The sequence below is a fragment of the Myxocyprinus asiaticus genome, chromosome 38 (assembly GCF_019703515.2).
Source record: "Myxocyprinus asiaticus isolate MX2 ecotype Aquarium Trade chromosome 38, UBuf_Myxa_2, whole genome shotgun sequence".
Taxonomy (NCBI): domain Eukaryota; kingdom Metazoa; phylum Chordata; class Actinopteri; order Cypriniformes; family Catostomidae; genus Myxocyprinus; species Myxocyprinus asiaticus.
Window position 1 is genome coordinate 3,371,514 of NC_059381.1, and position 18,675 is coordinate 3,390,188.

Here is an 18,675-nt window from a genome sequence, read left to right on the forward strand (position 1 = left end):
CAAGAATGGCAGAAAATCCCCAAATCCAGATGTGCAAAGCTTGTAGCATCATACCCAAAAATACTTGAGGCTGTAATCGCTGCCAAAGGTGCTTCAACTAAGTATTGAGTTAAGGGTCTGAATACTTAGTTTTTTCTTTTTAATAAATTTGCAAAGTTATCAAAAATCTGGTTTTTGCTTTGTCATTACGGGGTATGACTGATGTGGAAAAAATAATAAAGCATTTTAGCATAAGGCTGCAACATAATGTGTGAAAAAATGAAGGGGTCTGAATACTTTCTGAATGCACTGTATGTATGTATGTATGTAGGAATGATTTAAAACTACATATATATTATAACTAGATTTTGTTTTCAAATCATTCCTTTATGTTCCGCATAAGAAAGTCATATGTATTTGGAGCAACATGAGGGTGAGTATTTGATGACAGAATTTCAAAATTCATTTTTGGGTGAACTACTGCTTTAATTTCAGCAATTTTGTGTAGGTCCAATTTGCTATCGAAAAACTATATTATTTCCTACATTAAAAGGGAATACAGGAGCAAGTTGTCAATTTTTACTCCAGTGAGTATTTCTCAAGGAAGGTTTATTTTTGAAAGAAAATAGTCACATACTTTGAAGTCATGGCTACAAAAAAGCTTTCAACATTTCTATACGTTAATGCCCAGAAAAAAAAGATCGTTTTCAGAACACAAGTTGACCTTTTGTGAAAACTTGACCAATATAGTGTTACACATGCCGCACTATTTGGGTTAGTTCGCACAATGGAACCTGCCATTAAACCAGTTGTGTAGGTTTCATGTGACACATCCCCCCGTCACCCCCGATCATCACCAATTATAAGGCACAAAACAATTCACAACAAAAATGGAACTGGTAAATGACGTTGTCTTGGCCAGCAAATTTTGCAATGGATAAATTGTATAGATTTAAGACATTTAAAACAATTGTGACAACATGCCCCGTCCTGCATATTATGAAAAATACCTTTGTCCTAAGGATGCATTTAAAACTGTTTTCATTATAAAGTTAACTCGTGTTAATGTATGCCAGTGTGGTTTGATTATATTCACTTGTTCAACCGAGATATATAAGAAAAAATATTTGTTTGTTGTTTATTTGTAAGAAGTTGTAATCCATAGTTAGATAACTTCAACAAGTGTCGAGTCATAATGAGCATGAGTGTTTCTATAAAAGAAGTTCTCTGGTTCCCTCTGGTGTCTGTCTGCTGTTAGACAGACATCAGAGGGAGGAAAACATGAGCTAAATTGGCAGGTTTTTTTATTTGTTTGTTTTTTTTACAAAAGCACACACATGTTGACCTCAGCTCATAACACTGTACATCTCCAGACTGAAAGATGTGAAGTGTAAACAGTTACATTAGCAGAAATATAAACAATATCTGGAAATGAATGTTGGTCACTATCTTACAATGTGAAGGGACAGGAAATACACAACACACAGTATAACAGTCTGAGTATACAACATGTATTTTCAAACACAGCACAGAAGAAATATTGTGAATAGTTATGTTTGTCTGGATTTCTTCAGGTCACGACAAGACTGATGAGATTTTGCTTCTGTTTCGTTTAAGAAATTACAAATGCCCTGGAAGTGTGTGTGTGTGTTGACTTAAAGGAATGTTCCGGGTTCAATACAAGTTAACCTCTATTGATAGAAATTGTGGCACAATGTGAAAATTATCTGGGCTCATCCCTGTTTTTTTGTTTTGTTTTTATAAAGCACAAAAAGTATTAACGCTGACTATCACCCCTGGAGTCGTGAGTTCGAGTCCAGGGTGTGCTGAGTGACTCTAGCCAGGTCTCCTAAGCAACCAAATTGGCCCGGTTGCTAGAAAGGGTAGAGTCACATGGGGTAAACTCCTTGTGGTCGCGATTAGTGGTTCTCGCTCTCAATGGGGCGCGTGGTGAATTGTGCGTGGATTGCAGAGAGTAGCATGAGCCTCCACATGCTGTGAGTCTCCGCGGTGTCATGCACAGCAAGTCACGTGATAAGATGCGTGGATTGACGGTCTCAGAAGCGGAGGCAACTGAGATTTGTCCTACGCCACCCGAATTGAGGCGAGAAACCACACCACCACGAGGACCTACTAAGTAGTGGGAATTGGGCATTCCAAATTGGGAGAAAAGGGGATAAAAATTATAACAAATTAAACGGGGTAAGACAATATACATTAAAATACACACTTTTTCAAAATTATACAAACACAACGTTAAAGGGTTAGTTCACCCAAAAATGAAAATTCTCTCATCATTTACTCACCCTCATGCCATCCCAGATGTGTATGACTTTCTTTCTTCAGCTGAACACAAATGGAGATTTTTAGAAGAATATCTCAGCTCTGATGGTCCATACAATGCAAGTGAATGGTGACTTGAACTTTAAAGCTCAAAATCAAATAAAGGCAGCATAGAAGTAATCCAAACGACTCCAGTGGTTAAATCCATGTCTTCAGAAGCGATATGATAGGTGTGGGTAAGAAATAGATACAAATTTAAGTCCTTTTTTTAATAAAAAAAATCTCCAACATTCTTTTTCTTTTGTTTTTGGCAATTCGTATTTTTCGTACATATCGCCACCTACTGTGCAAGGAGAATTTATAGTAAAAAATGAGCTTAAATATTCATCTGTTTCTCACCCACACCTATCATATCGCTTCTGAAGACATGGATTTAACCACTGGAGTAGTTTGAATTACTTCTATGCTGTCTTTATATGCTTTTTTGAGCTTCAAAGTTCCAGCCACCATTCAATTGCATTGTATGGACCAACAGAGCTGAGATATTCTTCTAGAAATCTTCATTAGTGTTCTGTTGAAGACAGTTTTTTTTGTATGTGCGAATATGAAGCTAGAGTGATAGAATCGCTTACTAAAAAAAGTATAAAATTCTGTATAAAGTTATATCCAATTTTTCAACTGCTGTCATGACCATGTAAAGCTGCTGAACTTTAACTTTCACATGATACGTGGAAGGACTTTTTACTTTTTAAAATCCAAACACAGAAACTGGCCTGTGTTAATAATATCTAAATTAGTCAAAAATGTCAATTTAGACAACTTTACAGCTGAAATAATACACAATTGTTAAAGGAAAAATTCATATAAATGCTTTAACAGAAATACAAGCTTCACATCTCAGCTTTTAAATCGTCTGGAACGCTGGCCCTTTTTCCTTCTATTGTATGTGCATTACTGTAACCACAAACGGATGAGTCATAATGTCAGAAATGCTTTCAAATTCCGATTTAAATGCACAAACTTTTTCTACCAGTATAAGTGGACTTCAGGGGAAAAAAATGACATGTTTTTCAAGTGTAGCATATGCATATTTCAGGGTATATTTGAATGAATGAGAGAGTGTATTGGTTATCAGTAACAGGTTTAGAGGAGCATCTCACCTGCTGGTTGGGCTGGTGAATGTGAAGGAGATCAGCTGGTTCCAGAAGGGGTCATTCTCAGAGATGGCGTCTGGACCAATGAGATTGCGGATGCTCTGACTCTCCGATAGGTCGCTCACCTGACTGGTGTTGGCACCCATCGCCCCTGGAAACCACCAGAGACTTGCTCACAGCCTCATCTCCAGCCAATCAAAGCCCTGGATCATGGGAGATGTAATTTCACTGTGAGATGATGCTGTAGTGCCATAACCTTAACTAATTATTACATATGTATGTATATGGGCGTTTCTTTAATTTTGGGCAATTTTATGTCCAAGGGGTTGACTTCATGTTTTTGTTATATGAAGTTCTCATTAAAACTGACTTGGAAACTTTAGAGTAAGATAGACATTTCAATATTTATGGTGTAAAAAATATTTCTATCAATTTTTCAACAAATTACAAGGTCATTTGCACCAAACCAAACAATTTCGGCCCTAATAACTTTTTGTGTGTGTGTGAAATTTTCATGACTTTCAGAAATAATATTACATATATATATATATATATATACACAAATGACTTAAATCTCCTGTGATGCATGTACATACACTGTTGGATATTGTTAATAGACAAATTATATAAACTAGTAAGTGTGAAAATGTTTTAACAAGACTTTACTTTCTACAGGGTTCATAAAGACATTATTGAATGAAAATTAAGGACTTTCAAGTACTTTCTCCAGCACCAATTTTTCATTTTTAAGGACTTCACAGAACATCTCGGAGTTCACAACTTGTATTACGAGTGACATGAACAATATTTACAAGTTGGAAACTTACAATTAAAGCAATTCCGACATGGCATGAACGGACCATTAACAAATGTTTAGGAGGTAATCGACCAGGAACGCACTATGTCTAGTATGGGAAAATGTGTAATATATATATATTTAGAATTTGTGTCATCGTTATTATAAACACATTTTTGCTTTTAATTTTTTTTATAAATTCTACATTTTATCAATTAACATGATGTAATGAAATTTCAAATATTATTAATGATGAGCAGTGGGGGTGGAATAATTGTGACATTATCGTTTAAAAATAAATAAATAAGAGTGATCATAAAAATTGCATTTTATTTTTTATTTTGTACTCCCCTGAAGAAGCTATTTGACATAACAGATACTCACATGTATTCCACAAGACAAAATATAAACACAAATACACTATATTGCCAAAAGTATTCGCTCACCCATCCAAATAATTGAATTCAGGTGTTCCAATCACTTCCATGGCCACAGGTGTATAAAATGAAGCACCTAGGCATGCAGACTGCTTCTACAAACATTTGTGAAAGAATGGGCCGCTCTCAGGAGCTCAGTGAATTCCAGCGTGGTACTGTGATAGGATGCCACCTGTGCAACAAGTCCAGTCGTGAAATTTCTTTGCTACTAAATATTCCACAGTCAACTGTCAGTGGTATTATAACAAAGTGGAAGCGATTGGGAATGACAGCAACTCAGCCACGAAGTGGTAGGCCACGTAAAATGACAGAGCGGGGTCAGTGGATGCTGAGGCGCATAGTGCGCAGAGGTCGCCAACTTTCTGCAGAGTCAATCGCTACAGACCTCCAAAGTTCATGTGGCCTTCAGATTAGCTCAAGAACTGTGCGTAGAGAGCTTCATGGAATGGGTTTCCATGGCCGAGCAGCTGCATCCAAGCCATACATCACCAAGTGCAATGCAAAGTGTCGGATGCAGTGGTGTAAAGCACGCCGCCACTGGACTCTAGAGCAGTGGAGACGCGTTCTCTGGAGTGACGAATCACGCTTCTCCATCTGGCAATCTGATGGATGAGTCTGGGTTTGGCGGTTGCCAGGAGAATGGTACTTGTCTGACTGCATTGTGCCAACTGTGAAGTTTGGTGGAGGGGGGATTATGGTGTGGGGTTGTTTTTCAGGAGCTGGGCTTGGCCCCTTAGTTCCAGTGAAAGGAACTCTGAATGCTTCAGCATACCAAGAGATTTTGGACAATTCCATGCTCCCAACTTTGTGGGAACAGTGTGGGGATGGCCCCTTCCTGTTCCAACATGACTGCACACCAGTGCACAAAGCAAGGTCCATAAAGACATGGATGAGCGAGTTTGGTGTGGAAGAACTTGACTGGCCTGCACAGAGTCCTGACCTCAACCCGACAGAGCACCTTTGGGATGAATTTGAGCGAAGACTGTGAGCCAGGCCTTCTCGTCCAACATCAGTGTCTGACCTCACAAATGCGCTTCTGGAAGAATGGTCAAAAATTCCCATAAACACACTCCTAAACCTTGTGGAAAGCCTTCCCAGAAGAGTTGAAGCTGTTATAGCTGCAAAGGGTGGGCCGACGTCATATTAAACCCTATGGATTAAGAATGGGATGTCACTTAAATTCATATGCGTCTAAAGGCAGATGAGCGAATACTTTTGGCAATATAGTGTATATATATATATATATATACATATATATATACACACATACATACATACATACATATACATACAAATATATACACAAATAATACTGTTCAAAATTTACTTTCCCTCGGTTCTTAATATTGTGTGTTGCTTTCTCGATGATCAAAGACTGTTTGTGTAATAATTGTTCATGAGTCCCTGCTTTGTCCTGAGCAGTAAAGCTGCCCACATTTCTTAAGAAAAACCCCCCAGGGGGCCTGGGTAGCTCAGTGAGTATTGACGCTGACTACCACCCCTGGAGTCGCGAGTTCGAATCCAGGGTGTGCTGAGTGACTCCAGCCAGGTCTCCTGAGCAACCAAACTGGCCCGGTTGCTAGGGAGGGTAGAGTCACATGGGGTAACCTCCTCGTGGTCGATATAATGTGGTTCGTTCTCAGTGGGGCGTGTGGTGAGTTGAGCGTGAATGCTGCGGTGGATGGCGTGAAGCCTCCACACACGCTATGTCTCCGCGGTAACGCGCTCAACAAGCCACGTGATAAGATGCGCGGGCTGATGGTCTCAGATGAGATTCGTCCTCCGCCACCCGGATTGAGGTGAGTAACTGCGCCACCACGAGGACCTACTAAGTAGTGGGAATTGGGCATTCCAAATTGGGAGAGAAGGTGATTAAAAAAAAATAAATAAAAAAAAGTAAAACCCCCCCAGCTACTGTACATTCTTTGGTTTCTCAGCATCTTCTGCACATTTGAGTTCTTCAGTAGCTATATGATATTGACATCCAGCTTTTGACACTTTTTTATCTCTTATATTTTATCTCTTAAAAAGACTGTGTGGTTGTTTTAAGGAGTACAATACTTGTTGACCCCTCTCCAAACATAGTGCTTATGGTTGTGACTAGGGATGTGCGAGACTAGTCGACTAAACGGTTCTGATGCTGCTAGTCGACACTGGAATTACTAGTCGGTTAATATTTCCCCCCATTAAACTGATAATACTTTTTACACATGTACGTTTGGCTTTATATTTTTACAGAGGCTGCACTTCAATTACTGTCATATTAATGTTAAATATTTTAAATAGAATTAATAATACAAATATTATTTAAAAAAAAAAAAAAAAAAAAGAGGATATCTGGAGCAGATACAGAGTTTAATTTCATCTCAGGCTGCGCGTGCTTCTTCCCTCTCTCTTGCAGGAAAATGTCCTCTCGCTAGACACGCAAACTCAGCAAAGTAGTTATGAAATCACTTCGGTGGTGCGGCAATCGGCTTTCCAAATGTTTGAAAGTCCCTATGGATGTTTTCACATTTGAGTCTTCTTTACATCTGTGCATACTTGTACGTTAAAAGCCGAGCGGGCTTTTTCAAGTGCAGGACAGACGCCTCAAGTGAGTCAAGTCCCGTCGTTCACCGGACCATGTCGACGGGTTAATTTTACTCATCAAAAAATGTATGCATTTAAGTAGCCTAGAAGATAACTGTTTTAGACTAGGTATGCAATTTTTTTAATCTGCTGATTAAGAAGGCTATTTTCAACGAGGTGCCGACTGCTTAACGGGTTAAACTATTTTTTATTCTGTGTGCATGTCATGTTTAGAATACATTAGGTTTATTGCAGGCTACATCACAAGTATATTTTTTCTATCCTATAGCTATTTGTTTTTTTACATCGTAACTGTTATTGTTTGATGTTCTTTACCGAACAGCTGTCATATTAGATCAATGGTTAATGCACAACTGAAAGTTGTGAAATACGCGCAACTTTTCAGCACATTTTCTCTCTCATAGATTTCACTTAGTCTACCTGTTAATTATTTTCAACAATGTCCTGACTGTTTTAATATGTTAAGTAACTTTTAAGTGGTCATTTCCATTTAGAACAGGCTTTTAATGGTTGTTCCATTGATCCTGCACTATTCATTCAATTGTTTTCAATAAATATGTCTGTTAAATATTCACTAATGTTGATTCAGTGAATGCGTGTCATGCTCTATATTTAATGTACAATGATCATAATTCAAGGCGAGGACTTCGCAGATAAATGCGACTTTTCAGTGGAACTTAGCATCAGATTTGGAATAGATTAAGTATTTTAAATGGGTCGCATAATTTTTTAAAAAAAATGTTTTTTTACTGTTTTCTGAAGGTTGGTTTCTCTTTAGACTAGTCGGTTACAAAACTTCTGTTTAAACGACAGTCAAATTAGTCATAGCGCACATCCCTAGTTGTGACCATAAAGCTCTATTTTGGTCTCCTCACTCCAAATTACAGTGTGCCAGAAGCTGTGAGGCATGTCAAGGTGTTGTCGGGCATATTATTTTTTGTGGCACTGACTTCTTTCTGGCAACTCGACCATGCAGCTCATTTTTGTTCAAGTATCGTCGTATTGTGCTCCTTGAAACAACCACACCGTCTTTTTCCAGAGCAGCCGGTATTTCTCCTGAGGTTACCTGTGGGTTTTTCTTTGTATCCCGAACAATTCTTCTGGCACTTGTGGCTGAAATCTTTCTTGGTCTACCTGACCTTGGCTTGGTATCAGGAGATCCCCGAATTTTCCACTTCTTAATAAGTGATTGAACAGTACTGACTGGCATTTTCAAGGCTTTGGATATCTTTTTATATCCTTTTCCATCTTTATAAAGTTCTGTTACCTTGTTACGCAGGTCTTTTGACAGTTCTTTTCGGCTCCCCATGGCTCAGTATCTAGCCTGCTCAGTGCATCCACGTGAGAGCTGACAAACTCATTGACTATTTATACACAGACACTAATTGCAATTTAAAAAGCCACAGGTGTGGGAAATTAACCTTTAATTGCCATTTAAACCTGTGTGTGTCACCTTGTGTGTCTGTAACAAGGCCAAACATTCAAGGGTATGTAAACTTTTGATCAGGGCCATTTGGGTGATTTCTGTTATCATTATGATTTAAAAAGGAACCAAACAACTATGTGATGATAAATGGCTTCATATGATCACTATCCTTAAATAAAAGACAGTTTTTTTGCATGATCAGTCAGTTTTTCAAAATCAATGCCAAAATTTCACAATTTCTGTGAGGGTATGCAAACTTTTGAGCACAACTGTATATATCAAATCACTTTTATTGTCACACAGCCATATACACAAGTGCAATGGTGTGTGCATATATATATATATATAGCTGCAAGCAGCAATGATGGGCCCAAGCACCATGGGTCCATTTCAACCTGGTGGCTTTCGGACAACAATGCATGATGGACATGCATTTTGTCAAGGAAAGAAAGACAAGTGTCTCAAAAACACATGAATATACAAAGAAAAGAAAAATAACATTGCAAGCCATGGCAACACAATTTAAGATATCAAGTAACCCTTCATAATTTTACATCAGCTGTATCTTGACATTATTCTAAGCGATTTGGGTAAATGTAAGAGGACTATTTCAAAGCATGTTGTAAGTGCTACACTTCCTGCTGCCAGGTGGTGGCGCTATGACCATGACCCACAATAGCCACATCCATCTGATCAGCCCCCATTATCAAACATACAGCAAAATTTTGATCTAAATCACACAATGCACACAGAAGATGTGAGACACTTCTTCTTTCCCATTTTTTGCCATTAATTTATTGCTTCACCATGGCAACACCATTCAATATATTTAAAAAAATCAGTCCGCAATTTAGCATCTTCAATGTCTTGGCATTAGTGTTGTCACGGTACCAAAATTTTGTTGAATAGAACTTTTCAACAAACTTTTATTCAACAGCAGTCTTGCTTGTGATATATTGCTTAATTATTATTATTATTATTATTATTATCATCATCATCATTACAGTGAACATTACATTTTACTATACAGTTGTAATATATTTCTGTAACAATTTCTTCAATTTCAGGGCTCTAGCTTATATTTTGAAATGTGCTTTTATTATGACGTGTATTTTTTTTTTTTTTTTGCCTGAATCTTCACTTTCCGGATAAACAAGTTCACGTCACAGTCCAGTGTAATCTTTGAAGACTTTTAAGTCATGTCTGAAATCTCATCTCTTTACAATGGCCTTTGAGTCAGACAAATAAAATGTAGGACATGGTTTTGAAGTGTTTGTATTTTAAATTACTGGTGTTTGTGTATGTGGTAATTTTGAAATGTTATGTTTGAAACTGTATTACTGTGAAGCACTTTGGTCAACTCTGTTGTTTTAAATGCTTTATAAATAAAGTTAAGTTGAAATTAAAGCACAAATGCTGTGATTTAATTATATAAATATATAGTTTACATGTGCTGCGCGGTTCACAGTAGATTAGTGCTCTGCTCAGTCATCTCATACAACATGTCGTGAATGATTCTCAATATGTTTGAGCGGTCGGATTTATACATTCATTCAAAGTAAGCAGCTCTTCCACACTAAGATTGCAGCGTTTAGTGGTTTAATAAATCAAACTAGGACATGTCATGATTTTAATTTAATTAACTGGCCATTTCAATGTAAGGAGTAACAGAGCACATACTCAAAATTAGCATTTTAAAGCTGTCGTGTGTCAGTCATACCAGTTGGTACCAGATTGAGTCGGTGCTCGGTACTACAGAAACACTGGTATCATTACATCTTTTTTATTTTAGTATTGACTTGGTACCGAAGTACCGGTACTTTTGACAACACTACTTGGCATAATGCTGTGTAAAATTGGTGATAGTCACATGAATCCCCTAGGAGGAGTATTTAAAATTTCAGAGACTGCAATATTCAAAAAATCCAAAATGGCAGACTTCCTTTTGGTGCGAGTGTGGCGAGCAGGGCGGGGCCGAGCGAGGCGGGAAGATAAGTGGTGAATGACTTCCACCTGTGTGCCACACCGGTCTCACGTTCCAGTGAGGGGCAGCGGGAGTATTTAAGGAGAGGAGACAGCGGCAGACAAGAAAGAGAGATTCACGAAGTCTGTCTGTGTGTGTGTGTGTGTGTGTGTGTGTGTCTCTCTATGTTCATACGTAGCTGGCTGAAAAGCAGTGCGTGGTTTTGTTAAGTTACACACTGAAAAGTGTTTATTAAATGTCTACATGTTTGTCAAGCCGGTCCCAGCTTCCTCCTTTTCCATCTTTGAATTGTTACAGTGAGATAATGACTGCAAGTATGAAAGTTGTTCGGCTTGATGAGAACAATATATGTACCAAGTTTGGTGACTGTATGTGAAATAGGGGTGCCACAGAGGCCCCACTTACATGCCCATGTTCAAGGGGGCGCTACAGAGCCCTAAATGCAGTTAGTGTTACTACAGTAAATCCATGGTAAAGTTTTGTAAGCGTTGTGATCTGAGAATTGAACAGCCTTCAAATTTATGTTTTCTCCTGTTTTCTTTGTCAGTGTCGTTTAAAATGTGGGTGCTGTTTGTTTTAAGCTAGTTTCATCACCGAGACATTGGAGCTTTGCAACAGACAATTCAGTACCGCACTCAAACGGGTTTCGCAATCCCCGCCGCGCATCTTACTGCTTCACAAGCGCATTTAAAATAGTCTGTGCAGTTGAGACCAGTCCACGAATTACCGCACCTGCTCTGCCCTCGTGCTGCTATGATTAAGCCGTGTTGACCCGTGTAGCGCTGTTTCATTCCGCTTTTAAAGCGAGAAAAATGCGCTCCAAAACATACAGATGACAGGGGAAGGCTCATTTATATTCACGAGGAAAGCGCTAACTGATTTTTCAGTGAAACGTTGCAATCCCCTGCCATCCTACATTTCAGAAATGAGCTCACGGGCCACTTGAAATGAAGCGAGTTTGACACGTGTTGTTCTGCGCTGACGTCACTGTAAGTAAGTGCATGTATCTGTGTGTGTGTTGGAGCCCCTTTCGCATAGTAGAAAATGCACAGCAGACTGGGTTGCGTCAGGAACATTAAATTAACCATATGAAATCCCAAGAGAGGCGCTCTTGTTCAGTTTTGGTCATAATGTCTGCGTTGGAAAGTAGAGCTTCTAAGCTTTAAAACGACACCTATTTTGTTTTAGTCAAGACTGTAGTTAGTAATATTTTGACAATCTGTTTTTCTCGCGGGCCCATCCGAGCTTAAAGGGTTAAACAAAAAAGGTTTGCATGCATACTGTTTATGTCTTGTGTCTACACTTTTGAAAAAGTGAATATTTTAACGTCCCATTCACTTCCATTGTAAGTGCCTCATTGTAACCCCGATTTTTGCTTTTTTTTTTTTTTTTTTTTTTTGTAAAGAAAAAGAGGAGCAAGTCAAAATTAATTTTTGCCACAAATGCTGTCAGATGAGCTTAACCTGTATTGAACCCGGAATATTCCTTTAAGGAGGAATAAAGAAATAATAATAAATAAATAAATTTAAAAAAACATTAAATTAAGAAATGCCATTTATCAGACACTGAAAATCTTGTTCAATATAAATATGCTCCTGTATCACTTGTAAACCTCCAAACAGACAGTTTAAACATCAAACTATACAAATTAAGCAAGTTTCAACATCACTTAACACAAACAGCACACGTTAAACAGTGTGACAGGTAGACACAGTGTCCTACAAACAAACACACACACCTTTGTTAAACACACACACACACACACACACACACACACACACACACACACACACACACACTTTAATACAAACACCCTGCAAACATGCCACTGAACTAGTCTCCAGTTTGATGGCACAAACATTAGCCATTTTTTAAAAAATGTACAATAAACACTGACTAAAATTACAATAAAAATAATAAGTTATTAAGTGTCCAGGTAAATCAGCGCTCAGCACAGATTAGCCTGCAGACGCGAGTGAATGGAGACTTCCATTATAAACCTGTTAGCTTCCATAATAACATGCTAGCTGGCTAAACGGCTAGTGTAACTTACCTGACGAATGTCAGACGTGACAGCTGCTCAGAGAAACCACTGATCCGTGAGACAGGCGTCTATGTGTTTCTAGGTGAATTAGAGTGAATGAGTAGTAATTAGTGCGGTAAATGTCCAGGAGAGTGAGTTTAACAGTGACTGCTTGAGCTGCGTCTCCACGTCGCCAATGACGCGCGTGACAACACGCCCCGCGGGGCACGCGCAGGTCAGTCCTCGAATCCAACTGATTGGCGGAAGGCTCATGAATATTAATTAGGATACGAGGCGCCCTTGCCAGCTAAGAAAGGGTGCGTGTCATTCAGACGTGATGATCCCTATGCCCTATTCCCTTCGAAGAGTTTACCATCCACTGTGAGAGCTTTGAAAGGCTACAAGGTGTGGGGCTCAAAATAAGGGTCATTCAGAACTCACTTTCCAGTTATTTTTATTGGAAATTCAGCTTGACTAGCATGATTGTTCTCCCTTCAAAGTGCCCTTTGGAGAGTGATATATCCCGTTTGGCCGCAGCCCTCTTTGGAAAGCTCTCGGGAAGCTATTTCCAGTTATGAACATGCAGCTTCTATCTACTTGAATGGGGAAAGACCGAAATCTCCAAAACGGTTGGTCCTGATTACGAAAAAAGAACATGTTTCAAATAAGCAGTAAAATATGACAACACTGGTATCATAAATTGTGTTTCTTTACCTCAGATTAAGCTTAAAAAACGAAATTTTCCATGGCTTGCATTGCTAATGCGCATGCGCGTTCTCGAATTTTATTTCTAGTTGTCTGTATCTAGAAGGTGATTGGCTCTTTTAACTGTAAGGCGGGACTTCCTTTCGTTGGGCGTTCCAATTTCTGCCATTAATTTTATTGGTAGTGGCTCGTCCACAGAAATCATCAAATGTCAGCAAGATCAGCAAGATCTAATTAATATTCATGATCTTAGCCTTCATACAATTGATAATTTTGAGACAAGGAAACTTACAAAATGCACTTAAGTGAAATAACAAGATATATATATATATATATATATATATATATATATATATATATATATATATATATATATATATATATATATATATATATATATATATATATATATATATATATATATATATATATATATATATATATTTAGCAACTTCAATTTGTCTATTTATATAATATTTGCCATTAAGCAAAGGATTAACCCTCACAAGTGATATTTTCCTAGTAAAATAAATAAAAATAAAAATCATGTATACTACAAAAATTGAGATGTTGAGATATCGTTTTAAGATGAACAAGGGTAGTTTCTACCCATTTACATCTACCCTTTTGAATTATTTTGAGCTTATTAAAAAAGAAAGCAAACAACTTTTAGGCCTTTTTAAATGTCTCTAGTTTACAACCTCAACAGGTTAAATGTTGCTTAAATGGCTATCAAAACAATGTGGAATGTACAGTATGAAACTAAAATGTGAAAATAACGCATTTTAACACAAATTTACTTTTTTATGAATATATATATATATATATATATATACACTGTATATATATGACGTAATATAGAATTTGTATATTCACTTAATACTATGTAGATTTCCTGCACTTAACCCTCATGCACTGTTCGGTCATTTTTGACCGAAATCAATTTTTCTTCAATAAAACTGGTTTCCTTTATCTGACGGGTACAAGACTTGGTGACTTTTCATCCAGTTGATATCTTAACTCACACACAAAAAAGTTGATTCGATCAGTCTAAGTGATAGAAGAAAAAAAAAGTTACACTTGTACTGTTCCCGGTCAAAAGTGACCATCATAGGAAATGAATGGGAAACACTAAAAATCACAGATTAAAAAAATAATAAAATAAAATCTAAAAAACAGCCACAATGCAGAAAAAAATAAAATAAATACAAAATAAAAAACACAGACATGAATGGGTGAGACTAACAAACATCAAGAGTGCAAAACACACACAAACATACACACACACAAAACTGAACTGGTCAGACTATAAAACAGAACCTTTTTTTTTTGTCACAAAAAAAAAAAAAAAAAAATCTGCCACAATGCAGAACACACACACACCAAAATGAATTGGTGAGACCATAACACATCTACAATGCTGAACACACACACACACACACACACACATTCATCTTGTAACAACCAGGGATAAATTAGGTTATTACTTGTTATTCTACTCATTTCAGGTATGCACAAACTGACAAAAATAACCTCAAACAAATCAAACAAAATGCTAAACTTTGACAAAAGTAGTGTTTAAATATATATATATATATATATATATATATATATATATATATATATATATATATATATATATATATAAATGCAGAACTTGTGACAAAATCTAGAAATCATCTTCTCTTCAACCAGGCATGGATAAGTAGCTCTCTGTAGCCATCTAGTGTTTATACTTGTAATTTCATATTTATTTTATTTTTTTAAATGGACAGCACAGTTTGATTCTTTTTATTTTTTTAATAATTTTTTATTTTTATTTTTCCCCTTTTTCACCCAATTTGGAATGCCCAATTCCTAGTGAAAGTTTTTTTTTTAAGTCCTCGTGGTCGCGTAGTGATTCACCTCAGTCCGGGTGGCGGAGGACGAATTCCAGTTGCCTCCGCGTCTGAGACCGTCAACCCGCGCATATTATCACGTGGCTTGTTGAGCGCATTGCCACGGAGACATAGCGCATGTGGAGGCTTCACGCCATCCACCGCGGCATCTGCGCCCAACTCACCACACGCCCCACCGAGAACAAACCACATTATAGCGACCACGAGGAGGTTACCCCATGTGACTCTACCCTCCCTAGCAACCATTGCTTAGGAGACCTGGCTGGAGTCACTCAGCATGCCCTGGGATTCCAACTAGCGCACTCCAGGGGTGGTAGCCAGCGTCTTTTACCACTGAGCTACCCAGGCCCCCGCACAGTTTGATTCTTGAGACTTTAAGCTTTCGAACTTATGAGGATTGGTTCAGTATTTGAGAAAATATTCATAAGAAAAGTAAATAAGTCAATTTTCAAGCATATAGGTACGTAAAGTGGTAAATAAAAGAAAAAAAAGGTCTAAATCCCCCACATACACACACATTATTTAATTTAGAGTTGTTGCATTTCATTCATAACAATTAAAAGAATTACACGTTTATTGTTTCCGGTCACTTTTGACCGGGAACAACTGGAACGTGATTTAATGATAAGCAGTGCATAAGGGTTAAAAACCATTAAGAACAATTTTCGAGTAAACTACCCCTGTAATAAATTCATATACAGTATATACACATCACAGTTTAATTCTTCTATTATGTGTAATATTAATACATTAAGCAAAGTCACAATGCCAAAAATGCTACGATGATATTCTTTATTTATAGACATTTGTGCAAAGTATATTACAGTACATTACAGACAGACAATCCACACAGTTGTGTAAAGGTAGGTCTGTTAGATTCTAAGGCACAGTGATGTGGCTGCATAACGCCTCTTTAAGGGTTCATATACATTGGGCAGCCTAATTTATATAATGCTTTCTCTTAAGCGATAATATGGTAAATTTATTTAAAAAATCATGTAACAGTTTTCACGTAACTAGTGTAAAAAATGAGAAAGATATCTCCATCTCCCAAGTCCCTGAACCAAAGTGCAGACATGATGAAAGAAAACGAGATCTACCTCATTACATCTTTAATCGTACACAGCTGTGTCTGATGGCAAAACAACCCATTTAAAAGAAACACAATGAAATATTAAATCACAGAAGACACGAGTGCATTTAAAAGATCAGTGGCCTTCTAGACAGATTTTACGGGTCATGTCTTTAAAAAAGGAGCCAGAACAATTTCCGCTGAGAATAGAGGACTTTGAGGAACATGAGTTGAGTAGTATTTATGTAAACATGAGGTTTACCACTCTACAGTTGATTAATTTATTCATAAAGCAGAACGGTTAACCGTAAGGAACATCATCGAGAACAAGAGACCAACACCCTGAAAAGCTTCAATCCGTGAGGACAATTCATCGGGACGTTTGTAGGATTCAGCCCTTTATTTGGATATCCCGCCAAAGGGATCAAATTATTTTGGATCATTCCTTACTGAGTTCCCATTTAAGGATAAACATGTCCACTTAAACGTGCATAAATGACGTGAATAAATCTCTGTTTTTATATCACTGCACCGCAACTAATTTTCTTACTCAGTACTTTTGTCTCTTCTAGTAAAAATGTCCAAAAACAAGATATATTTACATGAGGAGATAAAACTGCGTAAGATATTAAGACTTGTTCTCAGAGAACGTATTTTGATTCAAGGTAGAACATTTTTTTTTTTTGGTCTTTTTACCTTACACAATTTTACATCTTGCTTTAAGGTGTTTATATATTTTTACTGATTAATGAGAAAAATACTGATTAAGGAAATCATTTTTTCCTGTGTAAAATCATTCACACACACACACACACATTCACATTCACACACAGGACCCTTCATTGCACATATGCAAAAACGAATCAAGGTCCCAACCACTGACACAAGTGTGACATCATAAAACAAAAACCTGAGATATACAATTTGTTGTGCGCAGTGCACAACATTAAAACCAGAACTGGTCATCGGTGAGTGTTTAATTGTACTGTAGATTTAAAGCCCTTGTTAGACCTTCCCCCATCTCCCATTAGCGCTTTCATTAAACCCCTCCCCCTTAGATCTCACTACGGCTCTTCCTATTGGCCCATTCCAGTGGGCAGCTCAGATATGATTGGGCAAAGGCACATAACTTGAACACATTCAGTATTTATTACTAAGCAGTGTTTGGAGTGCATTTGGAGCGCAGCCCGAGTGGGTCGTGAACATTTCAGATGTTTTCAGCTTGAGGAACCTCTCGTATGCTCTCTCGGAGTTCAGGGCGCACGCGCGGTTTCTGGCGTATGCTGCGACCCGTGCGGATGAGGTCGGCGTAACCTTGGGAGTGCGAGAACGCATACGCTGAGCGTCGAGAACGTCCGCCGCGCTGGAACGTGGGCTTCCTCTTCTTTCTCTCCTCCTTTTCCTCTTCCATTTCGTATTTTTTCCTGTTTTTCTGAACCTGAAGGAAGAACATGAAACCAAACGTCTTAGAAATTGTTTTGTTTGTGTATAATTTTAATTGTAATTGAACCAAGTTATGCGCTAGTAAGAATGCGTAACTTGCGTTGTGAATCCACCGTTTCCTTAAAAACACACTAAATGTAACATCCTAAACTGTCTAAATGTGAGAAATTCACAACAGAATAACTTCTCAAAAGTAGCCAATACTTCAAAACATTCATTATATGCTAATATTTCAGGAACTCACTCAGATTTCAGGACAGTTTTTTCATTACCTAACAATCTTTAATATGTTTGATACACCGATAAATCGTGCACAATAATGTATTAAGAAAGTATATAGGGTCAGTTTTAATATCATGCAGACTTTAAGTAATCCTTTCATTTAAAAACAGCTCTGATCTCACCTTGTCGGCGACAGAAGGCCAGATGGTTTGATAGAGGAACTGGATGCAGATGACAGGAAGGAGACAGATCCCCACCGTCAGGATGATGGTCAGCCACAGGTACGGCTGCCTCAGAGCGTTGGACGCCGCACCTGACAACCAAAATAACAAGGTTATACACAAACCATGTCACATTATCTCAGTCCTAAATGTTAACAGGACTTTACTACCCACCTGTAAACGTGAAAGTTGCTGGGAAAATGACGTGTATTCCTGCGCTGTGGATATCAAACATGATGCCGAAGTAAATAGCGATACTGCCGAGCACTGCGAAAAAGTTCACGAACGTCCAATAGGATGTGTTCAATGAGATCTGTTGAGAAATGACATCACATTAGGTCAGAAAGAAGTGGGAACAACTTCTCTTCTTATTTCACTAAGAATTTGAAAGAAAGAAAGATAGATAAACAAAGATAGATAGACAGATAGATAGATAGATAGAA

At 37.8% G+C, this 18,675-nt stretch overlaps 3 protein-coding genes across 4 annotated transcripts in view; all 3 read right to left on the reverse strand.

Annotated features, from left to right (window-relative positions):
- Positions 1-12,880, reverse strand: part of LOC127429243 (dymeclin-like) — an 88,215-nt gene extending 75,335 nt beyond the window's left edge. For both annotated transcript variants that reach the window (XM_051678164.1, XM_051678165.1), the window contains exons 1-2: positions 12,702-12,880; positions 3,423-3,619 (exon numbers count right to left, since the gene is read on the reverse strand). In XM_051678164.1, the coding sequence (XP_051534124.1) occupies positions 3,423-3,562 (140 nt within the window). In that variant the 5' untranslated portion in view covers positions 3,563-3,619; positions 12,702-12,880. The remainder of the gene's footprint in view (positions 1-3,422; positions 3,620-12,701) is intronic.
- LOC127429268 (secretory carrier-associated membrane protein 1-like) overlaps positions 1-18,675 on the reverse strand; it is a 129,543-nt gene that overhangs the window by 13,958 nt on the left and 96,910 nt on the right. The window lies entirely within an intron of this gene.
- LOC127429232 (phospholipid-transporting ATPase IC-like) overlaps positions 16,031-18,675 on the reverse strand; it is a 46,867-nt gene continuing 44,222 nt past the window's right edge. The window contains exons 26-28 of the mRNA XM_051678126.1: positions 18,407-18,545; positions 18,194-18,324; positions 16,031-17,784 (exon numbers count right to left, since the gene is read on the reverse strand). Coding sequence (XP_051534086.1) covers positions 17,554-17,784; positions 18,194-18,324; positions 18,407-18,545 — 501 coding nt within the window. The 3' untranslated portion in view covers positions 16,031-17,553. The remainder of the gene's footprint in view (positions 17,785-18,193; positions 18,325-18,406; positions 18,546-18,675) is intronic.